Source organism: Hemitrygon akajei, chromosome 14 (genome assembly GCF_048418815.1).
Source record: "Hemitrygon akajei chromosome 14, sHemAka1.3, whole genome shotgun sequence".
Taxonomy (NCBI): Eukaryota; Metazoa; Chordata; class Chondrichthyes; order Myliobatiformes; family Dasyatidae; genus Hemitrygon; species Hemitrygon akajei.
Window position 1 is genome coordinate 64,403,817 of NC_133137.1, and position 17,266 is coordinate 64,421,082.

At 40.9% G+C, this 17,266-nt stretch overlaps 1 protein-coding gene across 2 annotated transcripts in view; it reads right to left on the bottom strand.

Annotated features, from left to right (window-relative positions):
• The window catches only part of LOC140738644 (copine-8), a 306,170-nt gene that overhangs the window by 96,661 nt on the left and 192,243 nt on the right, over nt 1-17,266 (bottom strand). For both annotated transcript variants that reach the window (XM_073066254.1, XM_073066255.1), the window contains 3 exons: nt 14,978-15,081; nt 11,740-11,844; nt 9,329-9,370 (listed from right to left, as the gene is read on the bottom strand). In XM_073066254.1, coding sequence (XP_072922355.1) covers nt 9,329-9,370; nt 11,740-11,844; nt 14,978-15,081 — 251 coding nt within the window. The remainder of the gene's footprint in view (nt 1-9,328; nt 9,371-11,739; nt 11,845-14,977; nt 15,082-17,266) is intronic.

A 17,266-nucleotide genomic window follows, 5' to 3' on the forward strand; every position in this document is an offset into this window, starting at 1 on the left:
CTGGAATATTGATAGCTAAAAACACATGTAATTTCAATGACAATTAGCAAAGATTTCAAGCTGTGAGTTAACAGAAGGGGACCATTGCAGGATCCACTTCAGAGAATTGTGCAGATTGATTTGTGGTCCACTAATTGGAAATCCTTTGATTTCAATGTGTTTAGCTTGATTATTTGATTGTGAACATGTGTAATTACTGCTACGAAGAACCAACAAATACTAAATTAACAGAAATTTCACTAACAAGACATTGTGAATGTGAACGTAAATGGGCTGGAATTTTCTGGGAAGTTGCCTGCAGCTCAGTCACTTTGTGAAGGGTTTTCTCTCTGCATTCCAACAATGAACTTCTCACTGGGAGCAGCAGGTGAAGCACGAACATGTGGTACTTTCACAGCACTTAAAACGGGAACCAATGTACTCAGATACAATGGTTGCAGGAATAACAAATCTATTCATTTCCAATCGATGGAAGCTGGTGTTTACCTTGGACCCTCACATTAGGTGATTAAAAATAATTAATTTGACGTAAATGCTTTCAGTATTTTTTATTTTTAAAATTAATTTACTGGTTTGATTTTAACACTTCTGTATGCTTTTGAAAGTTTGAGGGATATGACAGCCTTGGTTGTTTTTCTTTTGCCTATCAAGTGTGCACATAACTGTCTTTGACACTGCAAAAGGTACAGTTCTTTCAATTTTCCAAGAAAATTCAGCTATTACACTACATCCATCAAAAATTCATTTCCAGGAGTAGTCATCCAAACCCAATCACATTCTTGTTGGAAATTTCATCGTCTGAGCTTGTCCACCTTCTCAGACAATCTGTGCTTTGAGGCAATAATAAGAAAAGCAATTAAACTACAGGGTTTGAGAAATCTCATGCATTCAACCCATCACGATTAATCCCATTATATGTACAGCCGATTGATTATAAAATGTCTCGCACACTTGATGTCATTCAGGTTCTGAATGTTTCCATATATTGTCAAGGTGATTGGGAACAGGACTCCCCCATGTGGAAGAGCTGGGCAAAAGAGGTTGCCTAGGAATTAATCCTCAAATAGCAACAACAGATAGAATTGACTGCAGAGAATGCATGTTCTGCTTTGCTTCTGAAATTTACCGCCAGCATTTAGAAATAACAACTGAATTTCTCAGCAGGTGACTATAATTCATATACATCTGCTTAGACCTTTTGGAACAATGCCACGATGACTCTCATGAGAAGTACCTTATGTGATCTCTGCTCAATCCAGGATAAATCCCCAATCAGGGTCAGAAATCGCTGCACACAACACACGAGCTCTGGCATCACTCAGCCTGAGAGCTCCCTTAAAATACAGAGCTATTAGCTAATGTGACCTTAGGCAATTCAAAGCTATTTTCTTCTTCCACCTCCTCTTCCGCAACTACATATAGACAGAAATATTAAGAAGATGGATAACGTCAGCCACCCAAAACACATTTACAATGGAGTAAGCTGCATGATAGATTAAATTACTGACATAAATAATAATGTGAGGTACCAACAGACAAGGCACGTTACTAGAGCTTTGAAATTCTCACATAACTATATGTGCATCTCAGCATTCAATTTTAACACAATCCAATTAATGCTTGTGCATCTCTAAAGAGTTAGTCTGGTTCTTCCATACGAATGGAACAACTGTCCATTCACAGTGACATGCGCAAGAGGTATGCTGATGATATAGGTCCTGAATGTGGGGTTGAAGACTGCTTCAGCATTGAGTAAAGACCCTACTAGGAGTCTGAGGCTTCCATCACTCTCAAGGTAGGATGACTTTTTCTTTCATCCTACCTCGTGACCTCCCTCCCCAATCTCTGCCATTTTCAGCAATCTTCTTTCTACTTTCCCAAATTTTACCTTCCAATAATCTGTGCCACTCCAAATCTGCTGTCCAACAAACACTCAGTGGCCACTTTATTACGTACTTCTTGTGCCTATTAAAGTAGTCACTGTGTGTAAGATGGTGGTCTGCTGCTGTAGCCCATCTACTTCGAGATTCAATGTGCTGTGCATTCAGAGATGCTTTTCTGCATACTACTATTGTAATGTATAGTTGTTTGGTGTGGCCTCCTGTATATTGGTGAGACCCAACGTGGATTGGGAGACTGCTTCATCGAGCACCTATGCTCCAGCCTCCAGAAAGCACAGGATCTCCCAGTGGCCACCCATTTTAATCTATTTTCTATTCTGACCTGTCAGTCCATGGTCTTCTCTACTGCCGCAATAAGGCCACACTCAAATTGAAGGAGCAACACTTTTTATTCCACTTGAGTAGCCTCCAACCTGATCGCATGAACATCGATTTCCTGAACTTCCAGTGATGCTCCCACTCTTTGCCATTCTCCATTCCCATTTCTCTCTCTCACTTTAAGTCCTTACCTACCCATCACCCTTCCTCTGGTGCTCCTCTCCCTTCTCTTTCTTCCACCGCCTTCTGTAATTCTCCTATCAGATTCCCCCTTCTTCAGCCCTGTATCTCTTCCATCAATCAACTTCAGCCCGAAACGTCGTCACTATCTCCTCTGGCCTGCTGAGTTCTGCCAGCATTTTGTGTTTTTATTTATTTCCAGCATCTGCAGATTCATTCGTGTTCCCAATTATTTACTTCACCCCACTTCCCCCCCTCCCGGTTTCACCTATCACCTTGTGTTTCTTCCTTGCCTCCTCCCAACTTCTTACTCTGACTCCTCCTCTTCTTTCCTGCAGTCCTGATGAAGGATCTTGGCCTGAAATGTCAAGACAGTTTACTCTTTTCCATTGATGTTGCCTGTCCTGTTGAGCTCTTCCAGCATTTTCTGGGTGTTGATTGAATACTTGCCTTTTGCTCTTCTGCCTCATGATCTTCTCCCTGCAGGGGTAGCCTAAATTTTCTGTTTAATTTAACTTGCCTAGTTGTATGATTATGATAATATCTTACTAGTTTGACTGCATTATGAACCTGTCACTGGCCCAGGTCTGTGTACTCTCAATTTTGCTTTTACCACTCTCCTGTTAAGATTTGCAGAATTTCTTGGCATTGCAGCTATAGACCTGATTTATCCCAGCTCCAGTACTGTCTTCTGTCCTGGCATGCACACGTATATTAGTAGCACTTGAATTCATCAATTAGAGCTGACACAGAAATTGTGCCTCTGCCAGATCTTAAGTGCAGAGGGCAGAGTAGCTGAATTTAGCTTGTTGTCAGGTTCACAGCTGAAAATTAGGCATTACCTAGCACTGTAAAAATCAGAAACACACAATCATCTGTCCCATCTCCGTGAATGAACTACTCAGGAGGTCCCATCACCTGCACTTTGCCCATAGCACAAGACACAATGTAAATGAACTGAGCTGGAAGCCACCTTCTGAGAAAAGGCTACTCAAGATGTGTCTGGTATGGTTATAAACACTGGTTTGTTATCATTAATATGTGACCTTTGTATTTATGTTTCTTTATGACAATATACACTCTGATCTATCAGTGTAATGCATATACATGACTCTGTTCTACAAGGGGCCTTGTTTCCTTCTCAGCACCAGAGGAAGCTGCCAGGGATTGAGTGTTTCAGTTATAAGGAGAAATGGAAGAAGCTGGATCCAGCTAAGTGGGGACAGCCTTCAGGCTCTTTGATCAAAAGAGGATAATCATATTCATTCTATTTCTGCTGTTCCCTCAACCCACGGTCTCACTATACGGACTCTTTATCTTGTTATTTCATGCTCTTGTTAACTATTGCTATTTATTTATATTTGCATTTGCATAGTTAGTTGTTCTTTGATCCTGTTTACAGTAACTGTTCTATGGATTTGCTAAGTATGTCCAGAGGGAAAAATAATTTCAGAGTTGTATGTCGTGACTTGCATGCACTCTGATAATTAGTTTTACTTTGAACTTTGATATTATTGAGGTACATAAAATTGAAGGGTATGAACAGGGTAGGCTGTGGGATATTTCCTCCCTCATCAGAGGGGAATAAAACTAGAAGACACAGAATTAGAACAAAGGACAAGTGATTTATAGGGGATTTGAATTGGAATTTTTTTTCCACTCAGAGAGTAATGAGTACTTGGATTACACTACTGGAATAGAGTGGTGTAAGAATTGCTGACAGTATTAAGCAGTTTAAAACAAGCTTTTTAGTCACCCAGGCACAGAAGGCTAAAGGCGAAGTACCGGTATATGAGATTAATGCAGGGTGGGGTTTGGCGCTGTTCAGCATGGTTGTAGTGGGTTGATAAGGATCTACAGCATGGCTCAATAAACAGCAGATTATCCAACAGAAAAAGCAATGAGAAGTAAGGGGAAATGGAGGGAAAAGAAATAGTGATGAACTGCATTGTTACCACCACAGCATCTTAGCAGTGAGGGGTGAACAATATAGATTTGATGGCACAAACACATGAGATCCCGCAGATGCTGGAAATCTTGAGCGACACACACGAAATGCTGGCGGAACTCAGCAGGTCAGGCAGCATCTATGGAGGGAAATAAATGGCTGTCATTTTTGGCTGAGACCCTTCATCAACAAGTGATTACCGGTAGATGACACTTGTCAAGGGGTGACAACAGGCACCTTAGGGCCTTTTGTAATTTATTCATGCAAATTAGATGTCACTTGCACAGCCAACATTTTACTGTTAATCTGAACGGTGATGGCCATTCAGAGTCAATCGAGCCAGTGGGTCTGGAGTCATTTATGTTCCAAAAGGCAGATTCAGAGCCAACATATTTTCCAGTATCTTTGCTGTCTCACCATGATCCACCTGTCAGCCTGGTAACCGGCACGTGACCAGTTTGAGACTCTGGATCAGAGCCGACGGTTACCTGGAATCAGGGTTATTGATCACAGAATCATAGAGCACTGAAATGGGCCTTTGGCCTACCTTGTCCATGCCAAGCGTGATGCCTAATTGTTCTAAGCCTATTTGCCTGCATTAGGCCTCTGCTCCTGTCCTATCCAAGTGCCTTTAAATGCTGGAATTGTATCTGTCTCTACCAACTCATCTGGCAGCTAGCTGTATGTTCCAAATAAACGCCACCCTCTGTGTGAAAACTTAATCCTCAGTTTTCCCTTAAATTTATCCCCTCTCACCATAAACCTGTGCCCTCTAGTTCTAGAATCCACTGCCCTGGGGAAAAAAAGACACTGACTGTCCTCAATTTTTGAGCCGAGAAATGCTGTCTGTGAACAGACTGCTGACCTCATGGACTGAGAGATGCTACACATGAAAAGCCTGCTTTAGTCCATCAATAGAGAGGTCCAACACAGAGCTGATGGTCCTGCGTAGCTAGAGAGATGGCATGCTCGAACAAATTGCTCTTCAAATGAAGAATGACGTGGGATACATGAACTAATTTCCCTTTTTGCAGGGAAAGCCAAATATTCCCCCAGCCTCATCACAGTCCCTCGTCCACCCATGCACCTCTTCAACGTGAGTGGAGCCCTGCTCTCCTGGTGCAGAGAGCTGATCATGAGGAGAGCTGTGAAGATAGCAGCGTCCAGATGCCTGTCAGCCGGCTCAGCTCCCGATCTCGAGGCCGCACTGACGGTCATACGGTGCACGTGCCAGCAGACTGTTGCACGATCATCCTCCCAGTGACTGAGAGATACCCGGGTGCGCAGGACCATCAGCAGTTTGATTATCCTCTCCACTCTCCCTAACAAGTGAGCAATACAACTACCTCTACAGCGTCCCATCAACACACTCACCGTGACCTAGGGAGAAGCTCCTGGCAATCATTCAGCAGCCACTTAGCGGACCACTTGAAGTAGTGATGGAACATCAGAACTCACCTCCAAGGTGATTGAAAGGGAATGCACCAAGGTGTTTAACGTGAAAGACAAATATTCCTGGCGACCCATTTCTTGATTACATGTTCTCATAAATAACTTTCAGTAGTTACTGTCCTTGCCTTTGTTTTCATTTGCAACACGTAGCACTTTTCAATAGGTGGAAAGAAGAGAGGGATATTTCTCAATTAATAAAGATCACCTCACTCCAGTGCAACCTAGGTGTGGAATTTATTGCCATGTAATTCAGGAAGTAAATGACTTTGACCTTGAATGTCAATTCAATTCCTCTCAAAGCTCTTCACCCCTGCTTGGTGCACTCTTCAATGATTTATTACGGCACTCTCTGAAGGAGGAGACCTGTGAGAGGCTGAAGGTATGAGCACAGTTGCATGGTGACAGAAATGCTGCTTGTTCTCCGGGAATCTCAACATGCAGGATTAAAAGCTACATGATAAAGTAATAAAGTGGTTGGTAGAAGTGATGCTGTCAATGGCGCAGTATGGGAATATAGTGTGAACAGAGTGAAAAGTGATCATTCTTCCACAGGGAACTCATCAATACTTATCTATCATTTAAAAAAATTAGCTTTATTTGTCACGTGTACATTGACACATACTGTACAATGAAAAGCGTCATTTGTGCTACAACAACGCAGTCCCAGGCAGCCTACAAGGGTCACCACACTTCCGGCACCAACACAGCGTGCCCACAACTCACTAAGTGCAACCTGTAAGTCTTTGGACCGTGGGAGGAAGCCAGGGCACCTAGAGGAAACCTACATAATCAAGGGATGAACGTACAAAGACAGCAATTAATGGAAGCAGAGTAGAACTCATCTGAGGGAAGCATGTTTTGTGCAGAGCTCAAAATGCTTCAAATCAATGTGCTATTCAGCAGGAAATACAAAAAATATGTGGCTAAGTTTATAAGTTAAAGGAGCAAGTCTTGATTCCTTCGTGCATTGTAAACAGTGCAATTAAACCTAAGAAGCTTCACATGAAGAGAATACAATGCATCATGTGGATTCTCTCAGCTGAGTGGAAAGGGTAATGAATGGAGAGGTTCATTTAATTTGCAAGAACACTTTCTGATCAGGGAAGATGTTTATGAGATTCTTCCCTCTATACATGATCCTTTTATGGTGTATGTGGGGAATTACTCCTTCCTTTGGAAGGCTTATGAAGATCACGATGTCATGCTGGAATTCCACCATCAGAGCCATTCACATCTTCCTGGTCTATGATGTGCATTATGATCGTCATGCTGAGGGTCTCCAGACTGCTCTTCCTTGCATACTCGCTATTATCTCCTTTTGGCCAGGTTATGAAGCCTGCAGAACATCACAGTGAAGTCTCCACACTAGTTAGGTGTGCCCTCCCAGACTGAAGAACATCTCATATTCACAAGTCCAACAACAGTTATGACTGTTCCATGTCTGCTGCACCAACACTGCTCTGGATTGAGTGCGAGCAAACACTGTTAAAAACCACAGCAAGTGTGGACTCCTTCAGGATGGCAAAATCACATGGGCTCTTAGCAAACATACAGAACTGTGCAAAAGTTTCAGGCACAGAAATATAGCTAGGGTGCCTAAGACTTTTGCACAGTACTGTGACTTCAATTTACTGCTTGTAATTTACAATTTCTATTAAGAACTGTAGACTGGTTCTTGCTTGAATTAATATCTGCTATATTCACATTACTCCTGAATGCTCCCTAACAGTGAGCATAAAATCATCCAGCTCATCAGGGAGAAAACCTCATTCCCTCTTACTGTACTCTGAAAAAGTCTTAGACATCCTTACTACATATACAGTATGTGCCCAAGACTTTTGCACAGTACTGTCTTTCATAAAATTCTCCTCATGAGCATCAATGACCTGTAATTTTAGGAAGCGCAAACCCTTTCTGTGGGTGAAGGGATCTAGGTTATTCAGGGGAATCTTTGATGAGACCAGACAATCGTGGGCCAATCTTTGGCAAGCCCCCATACATGAGGTGCTGCTGGCTTTTTACTTCTGTAAAACTGCAGAGAGTAATAAACTGAGATGTTCGTCAGAGATCAGCAATAGCCACCTGAAAAGATCCAGAAGCCAGGAAGAGCAGGGTTGCTGACATATTAACCTCAAAAGAGCACAGTCTAGGTCATGGAGTGAGACTTAAGTTCACCCTGCTGAATCACTGATTACTGAAGCCTTTGTAATTCCGTGAACACGTTCAAGGTTCAAAGTTCAAAGTACATTTATTATCAAAGAACATATAAATTATATAACCTTGAGATTCGTTGGCTTACAGGCAGCTACAAAACAAGAAACCTGAAAGAACAAACATGAGGAAATCTGCAGATGCTGGAAATACGAACAACACACACAAAATGCTGGTGGAACACAGCAGGCCAGGCAGCAACTATAGGGAGAAGCGCTGTCGACGTTTCAGGCCGAGACCCTTCATCGACGAAGGGTCTCGGCCCAAAACGTCGAAGGCGCTTCTCCCTATAAATGCTCCCTGGCCTGCTATGAAACCTGAAAGAACCTCATTTTTAAAAAGACCAACACCCAATGCACAGAGAGAGAGAAAAAAAACACATAGATCATGCAAACAATAAAAGCAAGCAACAGCATTCAGAATGAAATTGAGCCCACGGACACGAAGCCCAGAGCAGCCGGAGCAGGCCCATAGGCTCAGCCTCAGTTCATCACACAGTGGAGCAAATCTCACAGACACGAAGCCTAGGCAGCTGGAGCAGTCTCACAGCCTCAACTTCGGAAGTCCATGTACAATCTCCTGTTTCTAAATGCTCTGTGAATGGGCCTTATGTGTGCCTCCAATCTCACTGCTTCCAATCCTCTCTGATGGTCCCATCCGAGAGTGAGGTACACATCTCAAGAATGATTTCAAATCTGAAAATCTATTTTGCCCGTTCACAGTCCTGGCTTCTTAAAGAAATTACTCTATCTTCTTCAGTGCTATCTAACTACATTCATCACGTTAGTGGGTAGAGACTGCAAAGTAAAAGGAACAGCTTAGGAAATAACAAACCTTTAGGACTGATAAAAAATTCTTTGCTGTTAAACAGTTAAAGATCTCATAGTGCTAAACCCACAACATTCATAATTTTTTTTACTTTCATGGAAGAAAATGTCAAGATTTGCCCATTCAATGTTGTTTAAAGAGATTATTGATCAATCCTTGAGCACTGCAATAAGAAACATCCTCAAATTTAAAGGAATTATATACACTGCAATGCAATCAAAGAAGGTAGGTAATCTAATATAAGCATAGTTCTCAGTTCCACTGCACAGTTGGTTACTGATGGAAAATGGCAGGCGTTAAATTTTATCTATTCTGAAAGAGAAACATTAGCAACAACAGGATCTTCTTTGGTGTTTATATGCCAGCTTTCAAGTCTAATTTTATTTTATGAAACAGATAAAACTGGTGTATAGTACTTATAATACTTTTGATAAAATGGCAATGTGTATGGTGTACTTTTAATGTAAAATAATACTTGCGATTATCTTACCTTCCATCTCTGTCCCAGTCATATACTTCCACTTTAATAGTTCTGAAAACAACATTTAGAAACGACATGTATTTATATCACCTTGAATTATCAGTAAATTTGTGTCATCTAGCAAAAACTATTTTTATTCAAATAATATTTATAAATGAACTATTAACTCTATGCACAGAAAGTCATATAAAGAACATGTCAAAAGAACAATGTAAAGTTTAGTATCACAGTATATCGAGGAATTTAAAGAAAATTGTAAGATGTGAATATCTGATCAAGAGGACAAGCTGAATGCCGTAGCTATCACTGAAAAGCTAAGGCACTGAGATAACTTACTGTCACATCAAATAATTATTTAAAAATATCACTTCTCTGAATAATAAGCATGAAAGTGAATGGTCACTCATGCTGTGAGTATAATAATGGCAGCTGCAGGTGCTTATTCCAATGTAGGCGTTTGAGTGGTTATAGGACGAAGTGAGATTGGTGGGGGGGGGGGTGTGGGCAGCGGACTGCATAATGATACAATCGTCCACATGTCATTTACTCTTTGATACTGGAGCCCACAATTGCAAACGCCTTGTCATGACTGGGTTTGGAAATTGTCCCTCCTGTTTATTGCTCCAGTGCTAATTGCAAAGAAAAAAAAAATCGCCCTGAAAGGGAATGAAGTGGATGAATAGCTACAATTGTTTGAAGTGTCAGAGAGTTTTGGAGGAGTTACAAATGCTTGTGGTAGCAGTTGGGTATTCACCAACTTTCACCACAGTAATGATCTCATTTTGACACTTGGATTTCACTAGCCCATAGATACTTTATCCTGCCAACCATCCCTCCACCCCACCCAGCAAAGATATGATGGGCCAAATGACCTCTTTGTGTGTCGTAAACTTTCTGTGATTCCAGGGTTCTATCAGCAGTGGTCGAGAAGCTGTGCAATGGTTTCAAGTTGTCTTTGGATTGGTCAGCTACCTCTTAAGGACTTGCATTGTCAGTGGTTTATTTCATCATGGTGCAACAATCATGAAATTATTCAAGTTTAAAGACAGGAATTGTGGAGATCAATGGGATTTCAGCATATGCATGTACACACATACACGCACACACGCAGTGGGCATTAAGTCCATGAACCAATGGCATTGGGACAAAGAGGTTTAATTCCTTAGATGGTATCACATTAATAATCATTTCTATGGCCGCATAATTACTGGCCCAAATCTCAAGGATCACAGTAGTGAGCACGAGTTGGATCCTTAAAGGTCAGTAGCAGAGAGTATAGCAAAAGGGGTGTGATTGAGAGGAAGCATAGCAATAGCCAAAACTGGAGGGTTTACTGTGCATTTACAGGAACACTGCTGTTCCTTTGAGCCTTACATTCAATTAAACATTTTTAAAAACTAACCATTCTCGATTCTAAGCTACGCAAGTCCCTTTTAATCTCCTTAGAGACTTGGATTTCCTGAATGTACCACACATGCATTCTGGCAATCTCATAACAAACCAATATTACAGAGACAGGAAATGCCCATGGATTGAGAAACATTAAGTCGGTACCAACAAGGTCAGTAACCTGCATATTAGCTTGGTTTCTCTCTTCGACATGCTTCCTGAGCCGTGAGTATCTCAAAAATGAGTGGTTTGTTTTGTTTCTTGCAATATTGTAGGGAGGTGGCCACACCCTGGTACACTGCTTCGACAGGTGGGCTAAACCAGGTGAGGGTAGCTAGTGGCATCACACCCCAGACACGCCTGCCCTAGCATGCAAAGTCAGCTCTGGCGGACAGGATCTACAGAGAGATCCAACGGCCAGGAAGGCATTACTGTAACACTCTATGGAGAGGGAAGGGCATGACAAGGCACAGAAGATGCCACGGACATCCACTGCAACCAACGAAGTCCCCAGTTTGTGACATTTGTTCACATCACTGGACACAGACTTTTGAGGTTGAGAGAATGGAACTGCGCCAATGTAATGGCGTTCCTACTTTAAAAACTCCCACATAGGTTTCCTGTCACAGTCAGACATGATGGACAACCACCACCAGACTGATGTACCTGTTTGGGTTTCTAGACCACATTGTCAATGAAACCACATATAAATATGCAAAACAAAGCCTGCATTAAATTTGTGCATAAAGATTATTTCCTTCAATATCTTTTCAACATTTCCCAACTATTTAACAGCCGCATTTTGATATGCAAAACTGAATGACTGACAGAATCTGAAGCTGAAAGCTCAAGTATTCTCATCCTTTCTGGTTAGGAAGTGTCTGTCATCAGATAACACTGCCAGGCCAGCGCTTAATATTTATGCAAACATAATATCCTATCTGTCACCTTTTAAAAAACTTCAAATTATTTTCAAGTATCCTTGGTAACCGGCAAAATCCACACATTAATATGCAATAGATGCTTCGTACCTGTCAAAGTCACCATTGCAGAGAGCACGCACAGGGATTGTGAAGGCTTGCCACACTGGGTTCAACGTGTTCTTTACAACTTCTGTCTTGTGACAAATGGTAAATCTAAAAATACATATATTCACACATGATCTGAAATAACAGTAATAATTTCATTATATTAATTGGCATTTATACATATTCAGAGAAGTTAGCTTCATTAGACCAAATGGAAGGTTTTTTACATTGGTGCTCTGATTACAATACTCCATATTCCAGCAGTAGACATCAGTAGTTGAGTTGTGGAGACTAATTCTCAATTTGTTGATCATAATTGCGACATCATGGGATTTAAAGTGGCCAAAACGTTGAAGTGAACTGAATACATAAATAGTAAGTTTTATGCTCTGCCAATTACCCTTCATAACTGTGAAAAATTTTAATGGGAAAAACATTTCTTTGCCAGATACTGGAGACACAAGGATTGCAAATGCTAAAATCTGGAGCAAACAGCAAAATTCTGGAGGGAAATGGACAGTTGACAATTGAGGTAGAAACTCTTCACCTGAACTCCACCCCCTTTATGCTCATTGTAAAATCTGCCCAAGCAACTTTCTTTCAGAACATTCGGATTCTAAACTTTGAGAAAGGGAATAAAAAAAAATGATGATGGAATGCCCCATGATGAAGTTCAACCAGGTCTCTGGAAGTCATGCACAGAGTACCACATGAAACTTATATTTATTTGGTGCTGCAGAAGCCCTGAGATAGTTCATATCAGAACAGGGCTACGAGAAAGAACCAGAGCCAGGAGTCTGTAGGATTTATAAACCAGAGAGAGAAAGCGAAGGATAACAGGTATTGGCTTTAGGGAGTGTATCCCAAAATGTAATGCAGTTGCAAATGGAGGAAGAAGATCAAAGCTGGAAAAGTGAAGCATAAAGATTGGGACTGAAGGAGGTCAGGAAAGGGAAGAGGTCGTAAAAAGGATCTAATGCTTTCCTGGCATATGTGATAAATAAACTCTTCTCGGGCTTCAAGTTGGGTACAGGTATAGATTATAACTGATGTTTCAATGACAAACTCTGCCATCTTCTTTAGGGATGATGCCTGGGTAAATCTAGTCCAATGGTAATTCTACCACCCGTAGTTCATCCCTCACGATTGGTTAGTCCTCATCCAATCAGGTTTCTGCTCTCCCACCCTTTTTTTAAACAACCAAATTCCAGCCCTTAGAGCAAGACCTTTGCCTTTGTTAAATCACCTCAACAATAACAGCCACCATCACATCTCCCAACATAGAGTGGCTCTTCCTATTTTAATTAACTGTGCAAAAACTATTTCTGACATGAAGAATCTCCCTGAGAAATAAGACGATTACGCACAACGTTGCCAAAGAATGGCTACATGGTGAAGGAAATCAATCAGGACCTTAAAAGGGCTGAAAAAAATCAGGAAACCCAACAACGAGAAGGAATCCGTCGCTACCGCCTGTCTTCCCTATACTTCCACGGTTTCTGGAAGAATCGCCAGGATCCTGAAGAAATACTGGACTAATACAATACACAAACCCATTAGGAAGCTCAAATTACAGTTTATGTAGGTCAAAGATGACCTGGGGCTCAGGTCACAGGATTCCCTGTGAATACGGAGCAGCGCATATTGGCTAGACGGACAAACGGCGGAAACCCGCATCAAGGTATATCCATTCGGGTTACCTGGAGAAATCGATGGTAACAGAAGACTGCATTCACTATGGCCATAGGATGACTTCAACGGCACAAATCTACTGTGCTGCATCAATGGCTTTTGGGACTGCCTGGTAAAGGAAACCATTGAAAGAAAACAAAAGGCAAAGAATTTTAACAAAGAGGAAAGTTTCACTCTAAGTAAGAACTGGAATTCAATTGTAAACAAGGTGGGAGAGCGGAAACTTGATTGAATGAGGACTTACCAATCAAGAGGGACAGACTATAGTAGAAATATCACTGGACTAAACATACTCAGGCATCATCCCTGAAGAAGATGGCAGAGTTTGTAATCGAAATGTCGGTTATAATCGATACCTGTACCTGGCTTGAAGCCCAAGACGAGTTTATTCAGAAGTGGTGGTACTTAACACAAAAAAAGACTTAGAATTGAATTTAGCACAGTGCTTGGCAGGAAACCAATGACAAGCAGGATTTAGTGTGCAACATGATGCCCACAGCAAAATATTGAATGAATTAGAATTTATATAGCCTGGAGTTTAGGAGGTCAATGAGAGGGACAATGAACAAGTTTTATTTGCTGATAACAAAATTACATTGTTACCTCAGCTGCATCAGAGATGAAACCGTCAGATTAAGGTGCAAGATAAAAATTGGAGTAAAGCCCAGAACAATTAACTATCTATTAGACAAGTGGTGTCTTGCACAGAAGCTGCACTGAGTGAAATGGTAGATTTTATCTGGAATTATATTGAAGCATAAGTTCTATGTGCTCTCAATTAGTGACGCATTCTTTCAAAGCTGTGAAAAATGTTAATTAATTCATTTAACAACAACACACACAAGATGCTGGTGGAACACAGCAGGCCAGGCAGCATCTATAGGGAGAAGCGCTGTCGACGTTTCGGGCCGAGACCCTTCGTCAGGACTAACCGAAAGGAAATTAATTCATTTTTCAGCTTAATTATTGCACTATAATAAAGATTTATAAGTAATTTGTCTGAAAAAGATAAAGCCTCCTGTATGGCATGAAGCTTGTTATTGAGGTTGTCCATTTATTTAAACTATTTTCCAATCATTGGTAAAGCTTAAAGGCTGACCCTTTATTACATATGCATGAAATATATTCACTCTGAACATAAATTACAATAAATTAAAATTATAAGAACATCTGCTGTGATAAGATGGTCATAAACTGTGGAGACATTTATAAAGCACTGGAACAAAGTGTGAAAATGCTTTCAAATTATTAATGAAGATAGAAAGAAAAAATGGAAAACAGACTGAAACTGGCAATTTATCATGTCCAGCTGCACCTGCATTTTCCAACTCAAAGATGAAGCTAGCTATAATTTGCCATTCTTGTCTACTCAAACAATAGTGGAAATACATAAATCTATCACAGGATGGATAAATCAAGCAGAAAAAGTAAGTAATTTTCTTCTAATTCTGGGGCAGAACAAACTGATTACAAGAAGTCAGGACCACATGTAAATCAATGTGTGGAAATTAATCTACAGTAAAACAAATGTCATCAATAAATCACTTACGTTCCATCTTCATTGCTTCGAAAAAATACAAGGAATGGATCTGACTTTCCAAAGAAATCTTTTTTATCTAATTTGTTGGCACAGAACTGCATCATCACAACCTCCTGGAGAAGGGAAAAAGAACAGGTGTGAAAAGAAGCAACCATAACTGATTGATAAAACTATTAGATATTGCTTAATACTGCGTGAAAAGGCCAAGAATTAAGTGATGGGTCAGTAGAAAAGCCAAGTGAAGGGCATGCGAAAAACACATACAACTAATATCAACTTGAGTAAACATATATGTAACAAATAAATAATATATTTTGCTGAAGACCCTAGATTTTAGCTTGGTTAAGACATCATATATTTAGCTAACAAATGAAGTGTGAAGAGAATTAATTATATATACTTCTTAAATTAAATCAAGTCTCAACAGGATATTTTTCTTTAATAGCTGTATAGCATCAGAGCGTCAAAAATTATTTTAAATAAAGCCAACTTTTAATGAGTAGAAAAGCAAGGGGCTAAGATGGATCACACTGGAAAAGAGAGCATGGGATTCTGATGTAAAATTAATGTTTTTTTTCTAACCTGATATCAGTTTTTGATACAGCATTTATAACATGAAACCTGTAAAACTGCCAGCATTGATTGTGCTATTTACTGCCTTAAGGTACATGCTTCTATTTCATAGAGCCCTTTGGCCCATCTAGTTGATGCCAAACCACTTAAACTGCCTAGTCCCACCGACCTGCATCCAGTCCTCCATACCCCTCCTATCCATGTACCTATCCAAACTTCTCTTAATTCCATCCACCACTTGCGCTGGCATCTCATTCTGCACTCTCACCACCCTCTAAGTGAAGAGGTCTGCCCTCATGTTCTCCTTAAACATTTCACCTATCACCCTTCAACCCATGACCTCTAGTTGTAGTCTCACCCAACCTCAGTGGAAAAACACAAAGTACACTGCAGATGCTGTGATCAAAGCAACATGTACAACACGCTGGAGGAACTCAGCAGGTTGGGAAGCACGTTTCCATGGATGCTGCCCGACCTGCTGAGTTCCTCCAGCATGTTGTATGTGTTGCTCAGTGGAAAAATGCTGCTTGCATTTACCCTATCTACATCTCTCATAATTTTTTACACTTCTATCAAATCTCCCCTCAATCTTCTATGTTCCAGAGAATAAAATTCTAACCTATTCAATCTTTCCTTTTAAATCATGAATTGATATCACCATTAAATCTAGTTTACACCAATTTGAGCTATAACTGCACCTTTTGATGTGGTTAGGACTATATTCATTAGAACATAGAAGATTGAGAGAAGATTTGATAGATTTATGAGGGGTATAGATAGGGTAAATCAAGCAGGCTTTTTCCACAGAAGGTGGGTAGGCCGACAACCAGAGATCAAGGCTTAAGCATGCTGGGTGTGAAGTTTAAGGGAAATATGAGGGGAAACTTCTTCACTCAGAGGGTTGTGACAGTGTGGAATGAGCTTCCAGCAGAAGTGGCCTATACGGGCTTGACTGAAAAGTTTAGGAGACGTTTGGATAGGTACATGGATAGTATGGGTATGGCGCGCTATGGTGCCGGTGCAGGTCATTGGAAGTAGGCATTATAAATGGTTTCAGCATGGACTAGATGGGCCAAAGAGCCTGTTTCTGTGCTGTACTTCTCTATGACTCTATAACATCTTATATCCCACCTTGGTCATCTCTAACCTGAAGTCATCAACACCAATTTCTCTAATTTCCAGTAATCGATTCCCCTTCCCCACCGTGATGACCTGCCCTTCGCCCACACCTTTTCCTTTATTCCATGACCCACTGCCATCTCCAATCAGATTCTTTTGTTTGCAGCCCTTTGCCTCTTCAACCTATCACCTCCTAGCTTCACACATCATTCTCAATTCTCCTGCTTACTTGGATTCATCTACCATCTGCTAATTGGTGCTCCTTCCCCTTTCCCACCTTTTTCTTCCTTTGCAGGTGAAGAGTGTCAGCCTGACATGTCAGCTGTCCATTTCCCTCTAACGATGCTGCCTGACATGCCGAGATCCTCTAGCACTTTGTATGAGTTGATCCATTCTAGCATTTGTAGTGTCTTCATGATCATATGACTGCCAATTCACAAGTGCCCCTCCTACTGGCCATGAATGAGAAATGAGTATTCTATTTATTGAAACTGCAGTATAACAAGATGGTCTCTAAATGTCTGGCCAAAAATAGACCTCATATATAATAGCAACCTAGACAGAGCCGGTATTATACTTGAATAGCTACTCCTCAGATTCAAATCT